Source organism: Sinocyclocheilus grahami, unplaced genomic scaffold (genome assembly GCF_001515645.1).
Source record: "Sinocyclocheilus grahami isolate Dianchi unplaced genomic scaffold, SAMN03320097.WGS_v1.1 scaffold208.1, whole genome shotgun sequence".
Taxonomy (NCBI): domain Eukaryota; kingdom Metazoa; phylum Chordata; class Actinopteri; order Cypriniformes; family Cyprinidae; genus Sinocyclocheilus; species Sinocyclocheilus grahami.
Window position 1 is genome coordinate 188,521 of NW_015505387.1, and position 15,679 is coordinate 204,199.

General features: G+C 36.2%; 1 protein-coding gene across 1 annotated transcript in view; it reads left to right on the forward strand.

The window, feature by feature from the left end:
• The window catches only part of LOC107595780 (nuclear factor NF-kappa-B p105 subunit-like), a 33,765-nt gene that overhangs the window by 6,571 nt on the left and 11,515 nt on the right, over window positions 1-15,679 (forward strand). The window contains exons 2-9 of the mRNA XM_016286305.1: window positions 3,935-3,969; window positions 5,118-5,217; window positions 7,801-7,841; window positions 8,062-8,160; window positions 11,985-12,133; window positions 12,250-12,413; window positions 13,569-13,727; window positions 14,638-14,750. Coding sequence (XP_016141791.1) covers window positions 3,940-3,969; window positions 5,118-5,217; window positions 7,801-7,841; window positions 8,062-8,160; window positions 11,985-12,133; window positions 12,250-12,413; window positions 13,569-13,727; window positions 14,638-14,750 — 855 coding nt within the window. The 5' untranslated portion in view covers window positions 3,935-3,939. The remainder of the gene's footprint in view (window positions 1-3,934; window positions 3,970-5,117; window positions 5,218-7,800; window positions 7,842-8,061; window positions 8,161-11,984; window positions 12,134-12,249; window positions 12,414-13,568; window positions 13,728-14,637; window positions 14,751-15,679) is intronic.

Below are 15,679 nucleotides of genomic sequence, written 5' to 3' on the forward strand. Positions count from 1 at the left end.
AAAGGCTATTTAAAAAAAAAAAAAAAAAAGGGTCATTTCCGACTTTGCTATGACAATCTGGCGCTTCTGAATCAGTGACTGTAAGTATGTTTTGTTATCAGATTAAGTATTTGCTATTGACTGTTCAAATGCGGAGTTTAGCGCAGCGCAGAGTAATGTGTTGTGTGTGTGTGTGTGTGTGTGTGAAGGGGAACAGGGTCACATCACAGGAGAGTGAACTGTCTGTCAGAAATCATAGCACGTCAGCTGTCTTAACCGCGGCTTGTGTACTGCATCATCACTGTGTCTGTCACGCGACTCTGTAGCCCTTTCGGTCTTGAACTGATGGTAAAACTAAGGACATTATTAACTGTCTTGATATTTATTTTGAAAGCTGAAGCTCGCGATTATGGTAAGGGGCGTTACATTTCCGACGCGTGCTTGTGGTGTTCGGCCAATCACAATGCACTGGGTCAGCTGGCCAATCAGAGCAGACTGAGCTTGTCAAAGGAGGGGGGTTTGTTGAAAACGACATGTTTGAGATAGGCGGGGCATAGAGGACCTACAATAATGTACAGTATTTGAAAAATAAACAGAGGGTTAAAGCATGTCAACATATTCTGTTACACCAAATACACAAAATAATGATCTTTAAAATAGCATTATATGACCCCTTTAAGACCTGGGACAGTCTTGCACACTTACTTCCTGTCGCGCGCATGCGCTCTCAAGTGGCCAAGACCGCAAGTGCGGGTATTTGGACAAGGCACAAGTGCGCAAAGTTTGGACTTGCGTCCTCAGTAGTTCAGACTTTGCAAGTTCGACTCAGAAGTGCGAACTCCCGAGGACGGTAGGACGCAAGTCCGGTAATTCCAAGTAGATATAACTGGGCAGAACCTCCAAAATGAGGCGTGGTCTCCTCGCGCAAAGACTTTCACCATTGGCTCTGGCTCCAGCCAATTGTTGTTGACTTTCAAAATAAAGCTTTATAAATTTAACATTGTTTCTAGTTCATCTAAATTAAAATATGCTATATAAATAAATATTCTCCGTGAGAGCAGAGCCCAGAGCTCGTAGCCAGTGGTGTTCGGACTGGAGTTTGAACCTCTGCTTAATGATATAAACGGGAATCAACCACGAGCTCTCCCGCGAGCCGTCCCGGCACAGCGCAGGGGAAAGATTTTACTCTACTGCTTTGTTTTAAGCAACAGGGGCGTCTCGGGGCTCGAAATTTGCAGGGCAGGAGGGGGTAGTGACGCTGGGTGTAACTAAAAAGGTGCCATTGTCCGCTAAGGTCTGGTTGGGGAGTTACGGAACGATCTCATATCGCATAATCTTAATAACTGTTTATCTCCTGAACTGCAACTTTCTTTACCACGCTATTCAGCGCAAATCCCACCGTGCAGTCCATTTCACTGGTTAATGTTAGGGTCAGGTGTGGGGTAGGTTTAGGGGTTAACATTTTTTGTAGCATAATGTAGGAAATCAACACTTTAATTGACACAACCAATAAAATCTTTAGAATCAGCTGTGGGGCAGAGTTTGCACTGAAGTGGATTGGAGGAAAAATTGTGCATGCGTGTCATGTGCCTGTCTGTCAATGGGAGGAAGCCACGCCCTATTTTGGAGCTCCCACCCTGTTTTGGCGTTCCCACCCCCATTTGGAGATCTGCAAATGCAGTTATACCCTTCTCAGTAATTCTGCAAATGGAACAGCAGCGTACTTGATAACGTCAGTCAGCTTGCCTTGACTACTCTGGTTATCCTAACTGTATGTATACAATACGACAAAATATGATATCAAACACCACTTCTTCTTTTTGTTTTCTTTTAAACATATTAATAGGCGCAAAAATTTAGTTCGGGGAACGTAGGCTACATACATTACAGTGAAATGAAATATATCAAACAGCATTGCCTCTTTTCTGTTTCATTTAAAATATTAATAGCCACAAAAACGTACACGCATTACAATAAAACGAAATGATATCAAACACCTCTACCTTTTCGTTTTCTTCAAAATATAAAACACAACCCTTTTCGTTTTCATTTTAAAAATATAAAACATTAATATGTGGTTTAGGTAATATGTGCAAATATGCTCTTGATTATCTTCACTGAATGTATTATAAAATGAAATATGACAAGCACAACTCTGCCTTTTTTGTTAATGTCAGTTTTAATGAGCAATAATAGCCATTATAAAAGTATAACTATAAAGTATAAGAGACGTATGTAATAGGAAATAAGACAAAAGCAAACAATTCAGTCAAATGTATGCAACAAAGTCAGCGCTGTATTACGATTAATAAATAAATAATTAATTTATGAAACATAACTTTGTGCTCAGCCAAAACGATATGACCTAGAATAAATAATAGATTCATGAGACCAAAGATTTACCCAAAATGTATTATATCTCATGTTTAACCCCTAATCAGATCCAGCGGCAAATGTCAGAAGGACTAGCCGAGGTGAGGCTGCTCTCGGCGGATACATGAGCACTGAGCGCCCGCTGATCGCTTGGAGCTCACGTCTCCAAAATCAGCGAAGCCAATTTTCAAATAGGCGTCATCTTTATAAATAAACTGCAGATTTTAGTTTTAAACAACTACATTCTCGCCTGAAATACTCTTAGAACAGCATTCATGACACAATAACAGTAATATTTTGACCATTAACGCTTGCTGGTTGGTGCGAAATGCATTCTGGGATACCTGGCTGCCTCAAGTTTTCACAAGTCACCTCTGGATGCATCCATGATAAAAGGGGCGGAGCAAGAACACATCTGGGGATTGGAACAGTACTTGGGCGACGACTGATGACGTTTCACAAGTCCACAAGAACACAAGTACAGACAAGAATGCAAAATGAGAAACGGTCACGGTCTTGAGTCGTTTTTCAACTATTCGCTATTGTTTCAATGCAAAGGAAACCAGCGACCGTAATTTGTTGCGTAGTGACGAGTATGTTCAAGTAAGCTAGATACATGCAGATTCTGCACAATTAGGCTGTATTTAATATAATCATAATGACTCACAAGTTCAGTATTTGTGCTAAATCTCCCGTGGGGTTGGTTGCAGAACTACATAATACATGTTCATAAACATACATATTAACATGTAACATAATAGGCTATAAACAGTACTAATGGTATTAGTTAGATGTCTGATACGTTAGCCTATGTATTTTTATGCTATTATTCTCCCACGATTCTGAAAACAAACATTAGACAACCAAACAAAATATGTAATTTGAGTTTCTGACAAAAAAATTTTTTTTAATGTTGTAAATTAGTCTATTTATAAATGTCTAAAATGTTATAAATTACATTTTTATTTAACAACCCCCCCAATGAGCTACTTCTTTTCTCTCCAATACAGTAGGAAGTTAAATTTAAAGGGGTCATATGATGCGATTTAAATGTTTCCTTTCTCTTTGAAGAAATGTGGAGGATGTTAACTGTGACAAGATGATTTACAGACCAGTTTACAGTGACCGGGTGCGTGTAATTATATGACAGAGCAGTCCTTTAAAGATGTAATTGTGTGACGTGATAGTATGTCCCAAAGCTTGCCTACTCTTCTACTACACACTCAAAAGTGTGTACTTTTTCTTCACCAAAAGAGTACATACTTTAAGGGCGTAGTATAAGTAGGCACATTAAGACACAGCATCAGTTTTTGAAGGCAGGAAAGCTGATTTAAAGCGGAGTGACTTCTTCATGTTACGAGCATGAAAGCGAACAAGGACGATTCACTTAAAAGATTCGTTCAAAAACACAGATTCGCTTACGTACAAAACATTTCTACTGTTTGTGTAACCAATAAAGAATTAGCTTTTAACTTCCCTTCGTATTTTCTATTTTCCAGACTACTTTTGGACACTGTGTGAATAAGGTGTGAATAAGAATACGATTATGAAATGTGAATTAATGTTTTACTTTTCTCCACAGGAATCATGGCTGGAGAGGATCCATACCATGGTGTGGTAAGGGAAGATTTTCTGCAGTGTTTGGAAACACCCCAATTGCCATTCGAACTCAATTAACGTCAGTAATCTTACATATTTCTGAGTATTTTGTCTTTGGCGCCAACTGTAAGACCAGGAGGTAAATTGGTTCAGTTTTAATTTCATGTTGACTTTAAGCTTCTGTTGCTACCTGCTAATTTATTTATGAAAATATTTATTATCATGATAGCTGATAGGAGACGGATAGCATGAAGCTCATGCCTTGTAATTATCTTCACAAGATAAACATAGACCTCAGAGCTCTTTTTTGTGTGTTGTTTGTAACAGATGTATGCCTTTGAAGGCGTATAAGCCTGATAGTAAATTATTACATTTGAAACAGGACATATTAATTTATGTAAATACCGCAGCATCACACAGGATGTGTCTCTTAGAAAGCTGAGGAGGTTTTCGTTTTTCCTGCCTTCTGTGGTTGCTATTTCACTCTTACACCGCACCAAATTAAGCTATACACTATAGTTTGTTCAGTTTTGTATTCACATATAAAATCATATTACTGCCTTGTCTGTCTACACATACTACAGTGATGCATCTTACACCTGTGCCAGTAATCTCACTCCTAAATTCAAACCCTCTGTTTATGACAGAAAGTCATGGAGCTGTTTAAAAATATGTAAAGCGTTCAAAATAGCCGTAATTGCATGCAAATCTTTTTATGATGTCTATATTCTGGTTAAGCCTTTATTTTGAAAAACCTACATTCTCTACAGCAGTGGTTCTCAAACCTCTCCATGAAGTACCCCCAGCACTGCACATTTTATATGTCTCCCTATATCTGACACACCCACTTCAGGTCTTGCAGTCTCCACTAATAAGCTGATGAGTTGAATCAGGTGTGATAGATGAGGGAGACATACAAAATGTGCAGGGCTGGGGGTACTCCAGGACAGGTTTGAGAACCACTGCGCTACAGCATACATAGAAACCAGCATATGTGATTTTATTATGTTGTATTTTCAGTAATTCTAAAATTATGGCTTTTAATGTGATAAATATGTTGACACATACATAATCTGAATATGGCCAAATTCCAAATATTGGAATAATAATATAAAATATTCTTCTGCATGTGTGTCTCATTGTTTTTGCTTTAATTCTCTCTAAAGTACATGGAACCTATTGACCCGTTCAGAGACGACACAATATGGATGACCATGGACCCGACAGCATTTCCGGGCATCCACAACAATAATGTAATGAGGACTGGTAAGAGACTCCTTAGAGTTTTCAGATTTGTCGTTCAATCAAGGTCTTGATAAAGAGATAACTTGCTGAACTTTGCAGAATGGATGCGGTAAGACTAGCCTTCATTCCCATTTTACTTCTTGTTTTATTCCTTTCTCAAGAAAACAGTCACCCTGCAGTAACATTCAGTAAGAGGTCAAAATCCAATAAACCTTTCTAGAGAAGTGCAGACACAAAATCCCAGAAACATCTCATTCCTTAGTTCAGTGATGTCATACACAGTCATTCGTATAGTGTGTATGATTGCGCTACAAGAGCTGATCTATTTTTTCCCCACACTTTTCACTTCCTCATTGGATTACAGAGACATGACTGAAAACCATGAACAGCTTTTCACCACCATGTGGTTGCATGAGAAACCTCTCTGAGATAAGTGCTGTTTTGGGGCTGCCACCTTTCAACACCTGTGCTTGATCTGCTTAAGCACTGTAAAACTGTAAACCTATGCAGTTTTGGTTAAAAATGTACCTCTACTTTGAATGAAAGACTTTTAAAAGGGCACACTTAAAGGGATAGCTCACCCAAAAATAATAATTCCAATCTGTATGGCATTCTTTCTTCTGTAAAACAGAAGATATTTAGAAAAATGCAAATGAAAGTCCATGGGTTGGAGAAATTAGAAATGTAGCATTACGTCATTTGCTCACCAACTGATCTTATGCAATAAATGGATGTTATTAGAATGAGTGGGAAAACATCTGATTAATACATCACAATAATCCACAAGTAATCCACCCTACTCCAGACCATCAGTTAACGTCTTGTGAAGTGAAAAGCTGTGTGTTTGAAGAAATGAATTTATAATTAAGGTGTTTTAACTTTAACTTTACATTTTTTTTATTTTAAAATGTCAGTCCATAATCCATAATAACACTTCCTCCAGTTCCCCTGTTGTCCTTTCACATTAATATCCACCAACAGATTTGTTTAGAACTCTCATATTTCTCTCCTGATTCAAATTAGTTTTTTTTTTCCACTGGAGAAAGCAGTATTATGGATAAAGGACAGAAGCTACAATTTCAAGTGAAAAACTTCTTGATGGATTTGTTTATTACAAACATGCAGCTTTTCACTTTATATCACAAGACGTTAATTAATGTCACGGAGTCTTGTGGATTACTTGTGGATCATTGTGATGTTTTTATCAGCTGTTTGGACTCTCATTCTGACGGCACCCATTCACTTTCAATACAATTTCAGTACAATTTCTTCAAAACTGTTCTAAGAAAGAAAAATGAATCTACATCTTGGATTTTCACCAAATTGTCTGCCATTTTTGGGTGAACTGTTCGTTTAGGTTTCTACTACATGGAGTTATCTTGGTGGGGCGTTCACATCAGCAGCAGGAAAGCATAATTTACTAGCATCATTTATTTTCAGTGAGAGGTGGTAATTAGAGGTGACATGAGCAACAGAACTTAGTCAAACCGGTTAGACAAAATTTTAGAACAGAGTTCAACTCTATTCAAGCATGCAGCAGCACAATGTGGAAATACTAGTGATACAGTTAGCTACTAAGTGTTAAGTAGGAACACCCCTTATTACTCTGTTTTGAGATGGTGTGCTCACTCTGACAATTGAATAATGATAGCTATTTTGAGTTCAGTGCACTTGTGGTTTTGACATATTTAGACTTGAGACACCTCATCAAGCAAAGAACAGGTGAGTAATGTTGGTAATACAACTATCTTATCTAACCAAATAAAGTACCTGTCCCTGTTATATCATAATAAACGCTCATCGATCTGGACCGTTTCCTAATGTCAGTGTATTGGGAGAAGTGGACACATTGAAGCTGGGCTGTGTGAGTTTAAATTCTGCAGGTTTAGCAGCTGATTGATTTAGCTGCGTTTCACCAAGGATGTGGTCTCAGTCTTTGTAGTGCACAGGAAGAGGCTTGCACTTCTGTGGAAACACGTGGTACAGCAAGAGCTCTGGCCCTAAAATATCTGCAGAACACCCACCTCTCAGCAAAAGCTCTGAAATGCTTGACGGCCCGAAAGTCTGCATGATGAGATTGAATTCTAATCCTTCTGATTTTCCAACACCTGGTTGAATTAAATTACTTCAGCTAGTCATGTTTGCTTATGCTTCTGTTTGAATTGCATTGTGATATTGACATTGTAAGCATATGAGTTCCTTTTTGTCATAAAATACAAAAGGAGATATTCAACACAATGTTCACTTTGCCCTTTTGCCCTTTTTGATTGCTTTGTGTGAAGAACAGATATTTAAGTTGTTATTCACTGCAGTTCACAAATTTCATTCAAAATATGATGTATCCAGACATTACGTATCAATTTTGGCATAAATATGGCATAAACTTTATAAGGATAAACTTTATTAATTCCCGAAGGGAAATGTACAATTAACTAAACGACATTGGTTTTCTGTTTCAAAACTAATCATGATCTAGCAAGTGTAAAGATGTGGAAGTGTGAATGTTACTTAGGTGCGACTGCAGAGTGGAAGGTTAACAGAATAACTGATGAGGGAATTTCATTTTACAGTTCAATTAAAGGTTTTTTTGCATCTCTTTTGCAGTCGACGGACCTTATCTGCGAATTGTCGAACAACCAAAACAGGTAATGCATACAATATTTTTGCAAATGCTCTTGTTCAATAATTTAAACTAGTCAAAAAAACATCTCCACTGAAATGTTTGCAAGTGATTTTCCTAATGTGTTAAGCTAAACACACTGTAAAGGCACAGAGGCTCAGAAGAGACTGGTAACTCTGGCAACAGGCAGTGACAATAACAAACTCATTATAGCAAAATATTAAGTCTGACATTGTCATCTCCAGAGGGGCTTCAGGTTCCGCTATGGATGTGAGGGCCCCTCCCACGGAGGACTCCCAGGGGCCTCCAGTGAGAAGAACAGGAAGTCTTACCCACAAGTGAAGGTAGGTTCAACCAGATAGATCTCAGCTGATGCCTGGAGATAAGCAAACCCTTCTCTTACAGTTCGCTTCTTTTTGGGCAATAGGGTTTAGATCGAGTGGATAAACACATTTTCTGCTGTTTCCATTTCCAAGTGATAATCAAAGAGAAAAGGCTGTTATTTATTTTTGGTCTTGGCAGACTAATTAAAAAATAAAGCTTGAAAAAACTCTCTTTGACTTAACACTACCGTTCAAAAGTGTATATATTATTTTATATTTTTTATTTGTTTTTTTTTATCAATACTTCCGCAAGGGTGCATTAAATGGATAAAAATAAGAAATGTTTATTGAGCACAAAATTAGCAAATTAGTATGATTTCTGAATGATCATTGTGAAACTGAAGACTGGAGTAATGATGCCTCAGCTTTGCCATCATAGGAATAAATTAAATTTTATATTGAAGGGGTCCTATTATGCTCTTTTCAAAGTCTTGATTTTGATTTGGGGGTGTACTAGAACAGGCTCTCATACTAGGTTGTTCGTCATTTGAATTATAATATTTTACAATATTTCTGTTTTTGCTGTATTTTTGATTGAATAAATGCAGGCTTGGTGATCATAATAGACTATGTAACTGACAGCAATGATGCTATCATGGCATTTGCATCCTGAATTCTGAATTCTTTCTTTAATATGCATATAATATGCATTTGCATAGTGAATTTTGATCTGTCTTTTTGCTTGCATATAGAATATATACTAACATAAAGCTTTAAAATAATGGTTTACATAATTTTGATGCTTTCTAAATTTGTCTATCTATCTTTCTTAAGTGGAACACAAAAGAAGATGTCTTGCAGAATGTTCATGCTCCCCGTTTTTGTACAATGAATGTAAATGTCAACCAGAGGCTGTCAAGCTCCAAAATCACATACATTTTAGCCTGTTTCTCACACAAAGCTGGTATGGCTTCAGAAGACTTGGAATAATTATAGTGATTTTTTTTTTTGAGTTGACAGCCCATGGTCACCATTCATGTTTTTTGTATGAAAAAGAGCAGCAAGAAAGAATAACATGAGAGTGAGTAAATATCAACATTTTTTGCACTTTTTTTTTTTGCCAGCTAGTATTTCCTTCAGGTTTGCATAGTTTTGAGATCTAAAGAGAGAGAGGGCTGTCTGATATGGCAGCTCTTTCATCAGATGATAAATCCAAATGATGCAATATCTGCTCGAGCACTCAGCTAAAAATAGTAGCTGCTGTCTCTTACAACTGCCATTCAGTGCCAGGCCACTTATTTCGGGATCACGGTGGCTGAAGGTCGAGAAAGTGAGTGAAACAAAACAAGGGAAGAAAGGAGAGAATTGAAAGAAGGACTCTGTTCTCTGTTACCATGTTCTCCTTCATGACGGCAGTCTGTTTGGGAATTTCCTCAGTGTGTCACTGGGGTAATTAATGGGAAGGCTCGTTCTATGTAATGTGGTGTCAGAGATGAGAAGCGAAATGTACAGCAGCTCGCCCCCTCTCGCACCGACACACTCTAACATGCAGCACACAGAAACACACATTAAAGAAGTGTGTGTGTGTGTGTGTGTGTGTACATTGCACATACACCTCCAAGTAGTGTGGTAGTAGTGTGCTTTATTGGGGCGCCAAGTCCTTGCTCAGATGTTTTTCATTTGATGTAAATCAGAGTTGCCTCTAATGTTTAATACGGTAACTTCTTAATGTAACTTTTTAATACAAAGAATTAAACTTGATTGAGGGCCATGGGCCAAAAGTAAATGTTGAATTTTATCCAACGATATTATATTTAAATGTATTACATTAGAAGTCCAAGCACTGAAGGTGCTGAAAACCAATTCTTTGTACAGATTTTATTGTTATTTATTGTTTCTGGTCATAAATGTAAAAAAGTACAACAAGGTCACATTAGTTAATGCATTAAGTAACATTAACTAACAATGAGCAATACATTTGTTACAATATTTATTAACCTTTGTTAATGTTAGTTTATAAAAAATACAAGTTCAAGTCCATTAAATAATATTAACGCATCAGGGTCGGAAATTAACGGGGGCTTGGGGTAATAATGCTCCTTAAATGGAGCTAAAAATGCCCCAGAACAATAAAAAAAATCTATTACAAAAAAGTGTTGATTGCAGCATTAAATTTAGAGCTGCTCAGGGTGCATCAGATTTCTTTTTACTTTTCTTTTTACTTTCATTGTAACCGATCACACAGGTTTCTTCAGTGCTCGTCTGCACTGTCTGAATTGCAGCTGCACCTTCTAACGAATTTCTGTTTTTTTTATTTTTTTTTTATAATGTACACATTTAGAATTTGTAATAATTTATGTATAGTGTAAACTTTTTACATTATGCAATTCCTGTGTAAGCATGCCCGCTTTGAGCAGCATCAAACTGTATAAACAAACATAAATTCACTAACATTAAATGTTAATTAATGTTTATTTTGAATTAACATCAAATAAACATTAATTAAACTTATTGTAAAGTGTTTCCCCAAAATTCGTCTTTCCCCTTTAATCCAAACAAACTTGATTTGAATTTGAATGAGGAGGACTAGGAACCTTCATGAAATGTCATGAATTTCCATTGCTAGTGGTGCTATTATTGAAAAAAAGTTGTTAAAACTTCTCAACAATGTATTTGAATTGACCACTATAACCACAACCTATACTGTATCTACGTCAGTAATGCAGTCTATTGTTTTAAATCGGTCAGTTTTGGTTATTTGAACATCAACTCTGGGATTCCCTGAGTTTTTCATGTATTTAACTTGTGGTCTACTATAAGGGTGTTTCGTTTATCGCTCTACTATGTACACAATTCAGGTTTATTGTATAGATTTCTGGGTTGATGAATTTTTATAACATTACTCACATCAAGAGGAAATGAGCTCAGATGTTCCCCATACAGCCCATCAACTGTTCAGCCAGCTGTCTTCATCAGTGTTTGACTCTCAGCCAGATCTGAGAGGGTGAGATGGAAGATAATTATTCACGTATGGATGCACATGTATGTTTTCATGGTATCACTTCTTTCATGATATCATCGAACGATTTTTCTAGAGGGGCTCATGCTCATATTCTTTGATATTCACTGGGTATTTTTTTCTGGGGGTTGATATTGCTTTGTGCATGAGTCATTTCGTCCCAGAGAAAGTGCCTTATGAGCCATATTTGAACTTAGCCTATAGAAGCAGTCAAACCACACACCTTTGCCTATGAGTCAAGAAGAGCCGATTTTAATTCTTTTATCATTGGGATTTATTTGTAATTCAGTCCACTGTGGCACTTTTTGTTTTCATTTGAACTCTTCTGTGTGTTGAGGATGTTGTTGATAAGAATGGCCAAATTATGTTGTGGAAAAGTCCACACATGGTCCGCCCACATTCCCTGTGAATGCTGGGATTTCCCCCACCAAAATGAGATTAGCATACCTGTGACATTCCTTCGCCATTAATGTCTTCTGGTTTGCCTTTTAGACTTTATGAAAAGTATTTGCAGAACTGCTATGCAAATACTTCACTATAATTTTAGTGTATAGTATGGTATTATTTATTGTTTAATAATGGTAATAATAACAAATTATTATTATTAATATTATGTAACAGCTAATTATATAAATGAATCTATTATTTATCATAAACTAATATTGATCTAATAATATTTTTGATGATGAATTTTTCACATTGAATAATAAAATGTAGATTTATACATTTAAACACATAAACACACACACATATTTAGCAGATGAAAGTCTGATTAAAATGTACCCACTTTTTAATGTTTTTATTCTGTTTGTTTGTGGGGCAACAGGTCTGTAACTACCAGGGTGCAGCTCGAGTGGTAGTTCAGCTGGTGACCAACACCGCGGAGCCCCATCTTCATGCTCACAGCTTGGTGGGCAAACAGTGTGATAAAGGAATCTGCATTGTCGAATTGCTGCCCAAAGATTCAAGCATCAGGTCTGAATTTGTCTCTCAACATCCAATTATTCAGAATGCCTTTTTCTGAGCAACAGCATGCATGCAATGATAATAGTGAGGGCCTTATTAATGTTCACTTTGTGAATGTTTCACAGTTTTCCTAACTTGGGCATTTTGCACGTGACAAAGAAGAACGTAAGCAAAGTTTTGGAAGAGAGGATGATCGAGGCCTACAGGATGGGATATAACTACGGCATATTCATCAATCCTGAGATTGATGTCCTACAAGGAGAGGTTCGCATGCCCAGAGAACTCACAGGTAGAAGTGTGTTTGTGTATGCCTGAACCCTTCCTGACAGATTATGTCCATATTCAGGATATTCATCAATTTTTCTACTGGCCCAGTCAGGATGGTAGTTAAAATATTTATTTGCCCTGCCATCATTATTTCCTGCTTCACCACAAAGAATTCTAAATACTAAATATTTGCACTTTTGCATCTACACTACCGTTTAGAGCTTTGAAGTCGGTAAGTTTTTTTTTTTTCCTTTTTAAAAGAAATTAATAATTTTTATTACACAAAAATGCATTAATTTGATCAAAAGTGTCAGTAAACACATTTGTAATAACCCGGACACAATATTAATATTAAGAATCATGAATCAATATGTGATGGTGTTCACAAAATACTAAGCAGTGCAACTGTTTTCAACATATTAGAGTGATTTCTGAAGCAACATGTGACACTGAAGACTGGAGTAATGGCTGCTGAAAATTCAACTTTGCTGTCACAGGAATAAATTACATTTTCAAATATATTATAAATAGAAAAATAAAATGAAAGAAATAAAGGTTATTTTAAATTGTAATAATAATATTTCACAATATTGCCATTCCTTTTTACAGTATTTTTGATTAAATAAATGCAGACTTGGTGAGCATAAAATATATATATATATATTTTTTCCAAGCCATGATATTGCTTATGGTAATTGTAGCTTAAAGATTGAAGATCTGGGATAGTAACAGAAAGGTTGTAGGTTCAAACTTTTCAAGAAGCAATCACTTTTCACTTTGTGCCAAGACAATTTGGTCCAGGGACTCTGGCCATATAAAAAAATTTACTGTATGTCACTATGGATAAAATTCTACTGATGATCTAAGAATGCTTTTGTCAACAGAAAGGATTAAGAGATTATTGGGTAACACTTTATTTTAAGGAGTCCTTGTTACACGTTACATATACTTACTATTATAATAACAATTAAATATGCATAATTACATGCAAGTAACCCTAAGCCAAACCTTAACCATATAGTAAGTACATGTAGTTAATTAATATTACTCAGTACTTATATTTATAATTACACTGTAACAAGGTACACACTACACACTGTGTAACTGATTATTGATTCTGAGAATGCCTGAGATGTAAAATAAAAAGAACCTCAGCATATGTGTTCATGTATTTTAGATGCTGAGAGGAACCTGATTAGCAGTGCATCTATTCATCAGTCAAAGGAGATGGATCTGAGCGTGGTACGGCTCATGTTCACAGCCTTCCTGCCCGACAGTGATGGAGGGTTCTCCCGCAGGCTGGAACCAGTCATTTCAGACCCCATCTTTGACAGCAGTGAGTATCGTCCTCCTTGATATACTGACCATGTCGATCAAAAGCATTCATAGCAGTGTTATTTTAGTATCATTGAGATACTGATATAGTTTTTAACAATATTTATAATCTTTTTTGTTATATATTTTCCATTTGCATTTTAATTTGAGGTATTTTTTGTAATTTTGTCATGTTTTTTGTCATTTAAATAAGGTTTATACAGTGGGGCAAAAAAAGTATTTAGTCCGCCACCAATTGTGCAAGTTCTCCCACTTAAAAAGATGAGAGAGGCCTGTAATTTTCATCATAGGTATACCTCAACTATGAGAGACAAAATGAGAAAAAAAATCCAGAAAATCACATTGTAGGATTTTTAAAGAATTAATTGGTAAATTCCTCGGTATTATTCATTTTATTTCAGTTACATCAAGTTAAACTGACTGAAAATGGGAAATGTTACATTGGCATCTATCTGAAATAAAATAGATTTTATTTTATTTCAAGAAACGAAATAGGTTTATTTAATGGGTTTAGTTATAGTTCGATAACTCTAATTCATAGTCATTAGAAATTATGGCTTTTAGCATGATTTTGAGTTTTGGGGCTAATTACTGATATATTTTTAAGTCTCACTCTTGATCTCGTTCTTGTTCTCATTTTCCTATTCCGTTTCTCTCACTTGTACTCTCACTCTCTGACAGAACTGTCGGTATTGCTTCCTCTCTGAAACTAGGCCTACACTTTCAATTTCCCCTCCCTTTTCTAATAATCTGTCTCCAATTCTGCCTCTCTTCTCAGCACTGTCAGACTTCATGTTTGTAAAACGAGACTGCTAGAGAACAGAAAGGGAAAATGAGGAAACACCACAAAAATGAAAAACAGAAAGACATGTTTCATTTCTAACACCTTTGTCTCTCTTGTGGCATTTCAGAGGCCCCAAATGCCTCCAATCTGAAGATAGTGCGGATGGATCGGACCGCCGGCTGTGTGACGGGAGGAGAGGAGGTCTATCTGCTGTGTGATAAAGTCCAGAAAGGTCAGAAAGCAATATCATAAGAGTCACGGCATGCTCTGCCTATCTGCTATTGCTGAACAGAATTAAGGACATAAATGAAGAAAAGGATTTTTCCTTGCTGCTTTGAAATAAAGGGGTTGATTTACAGTATAGACAAAACTCTTAACATTCACAACAGAGATATTAAAGGGTCATTCAGATATTCACAACCATGATGACATTAACGTTCAAATTCCCAGATTTACATGACCAATTCCTATTTAACAACTTGGTCGTTGTTACATATTAACCTTTCAGAGTTTAGTAAATCATAAAGATAATTTTCATATGCACTACATTTCAGAAGTTTGGGGTCAGAAAGATATATTTTTTTTTTCAGAAAAGATGCATTAAATTGATCAAAGGTGACAGTAAAGGCTTTTATGTTGTTACAAATGATTTCAAAATGTTCTTTTGTACTTTCTATACATCAAAGAATCCTAAAAAATAATAAGCAGAACAACAGTTTTCAACTGATAGTAATAAGAAATGTTTGAATTAATGATTGCTGAAATTTCAGCAAAAATTACACTTTAAAATGTATTGAAATGGTTATTTAAATTTTATAATATTTACAATACTGTTGTTTTTACTGTATCTTTTTAATCAAATAAATGTAGCCTTGGTGAGCATAAGAGACTTTTTTCGAAACATTATAAAATCTTACCGATCCAAAACGTTTGAACAGTATTATATCTTAAAATAAAGTAGCAGAGAAATTTTAAAGGGGTCCTATTATGCTCTTTTACAATGTCTTGAATTTGTTTTGGGGGTGTACTAGAACATGCTCTCATGCTTGGTGGTTCGAAAAACGCATTATTTTTTACATAATTTACATTATTAAAATACCTTTCTCTCCAGCCTGGCACAAACGGCTCGATTAGTTCCGACTTTGATGAAGGCCCGCCTTCCGAAAAAC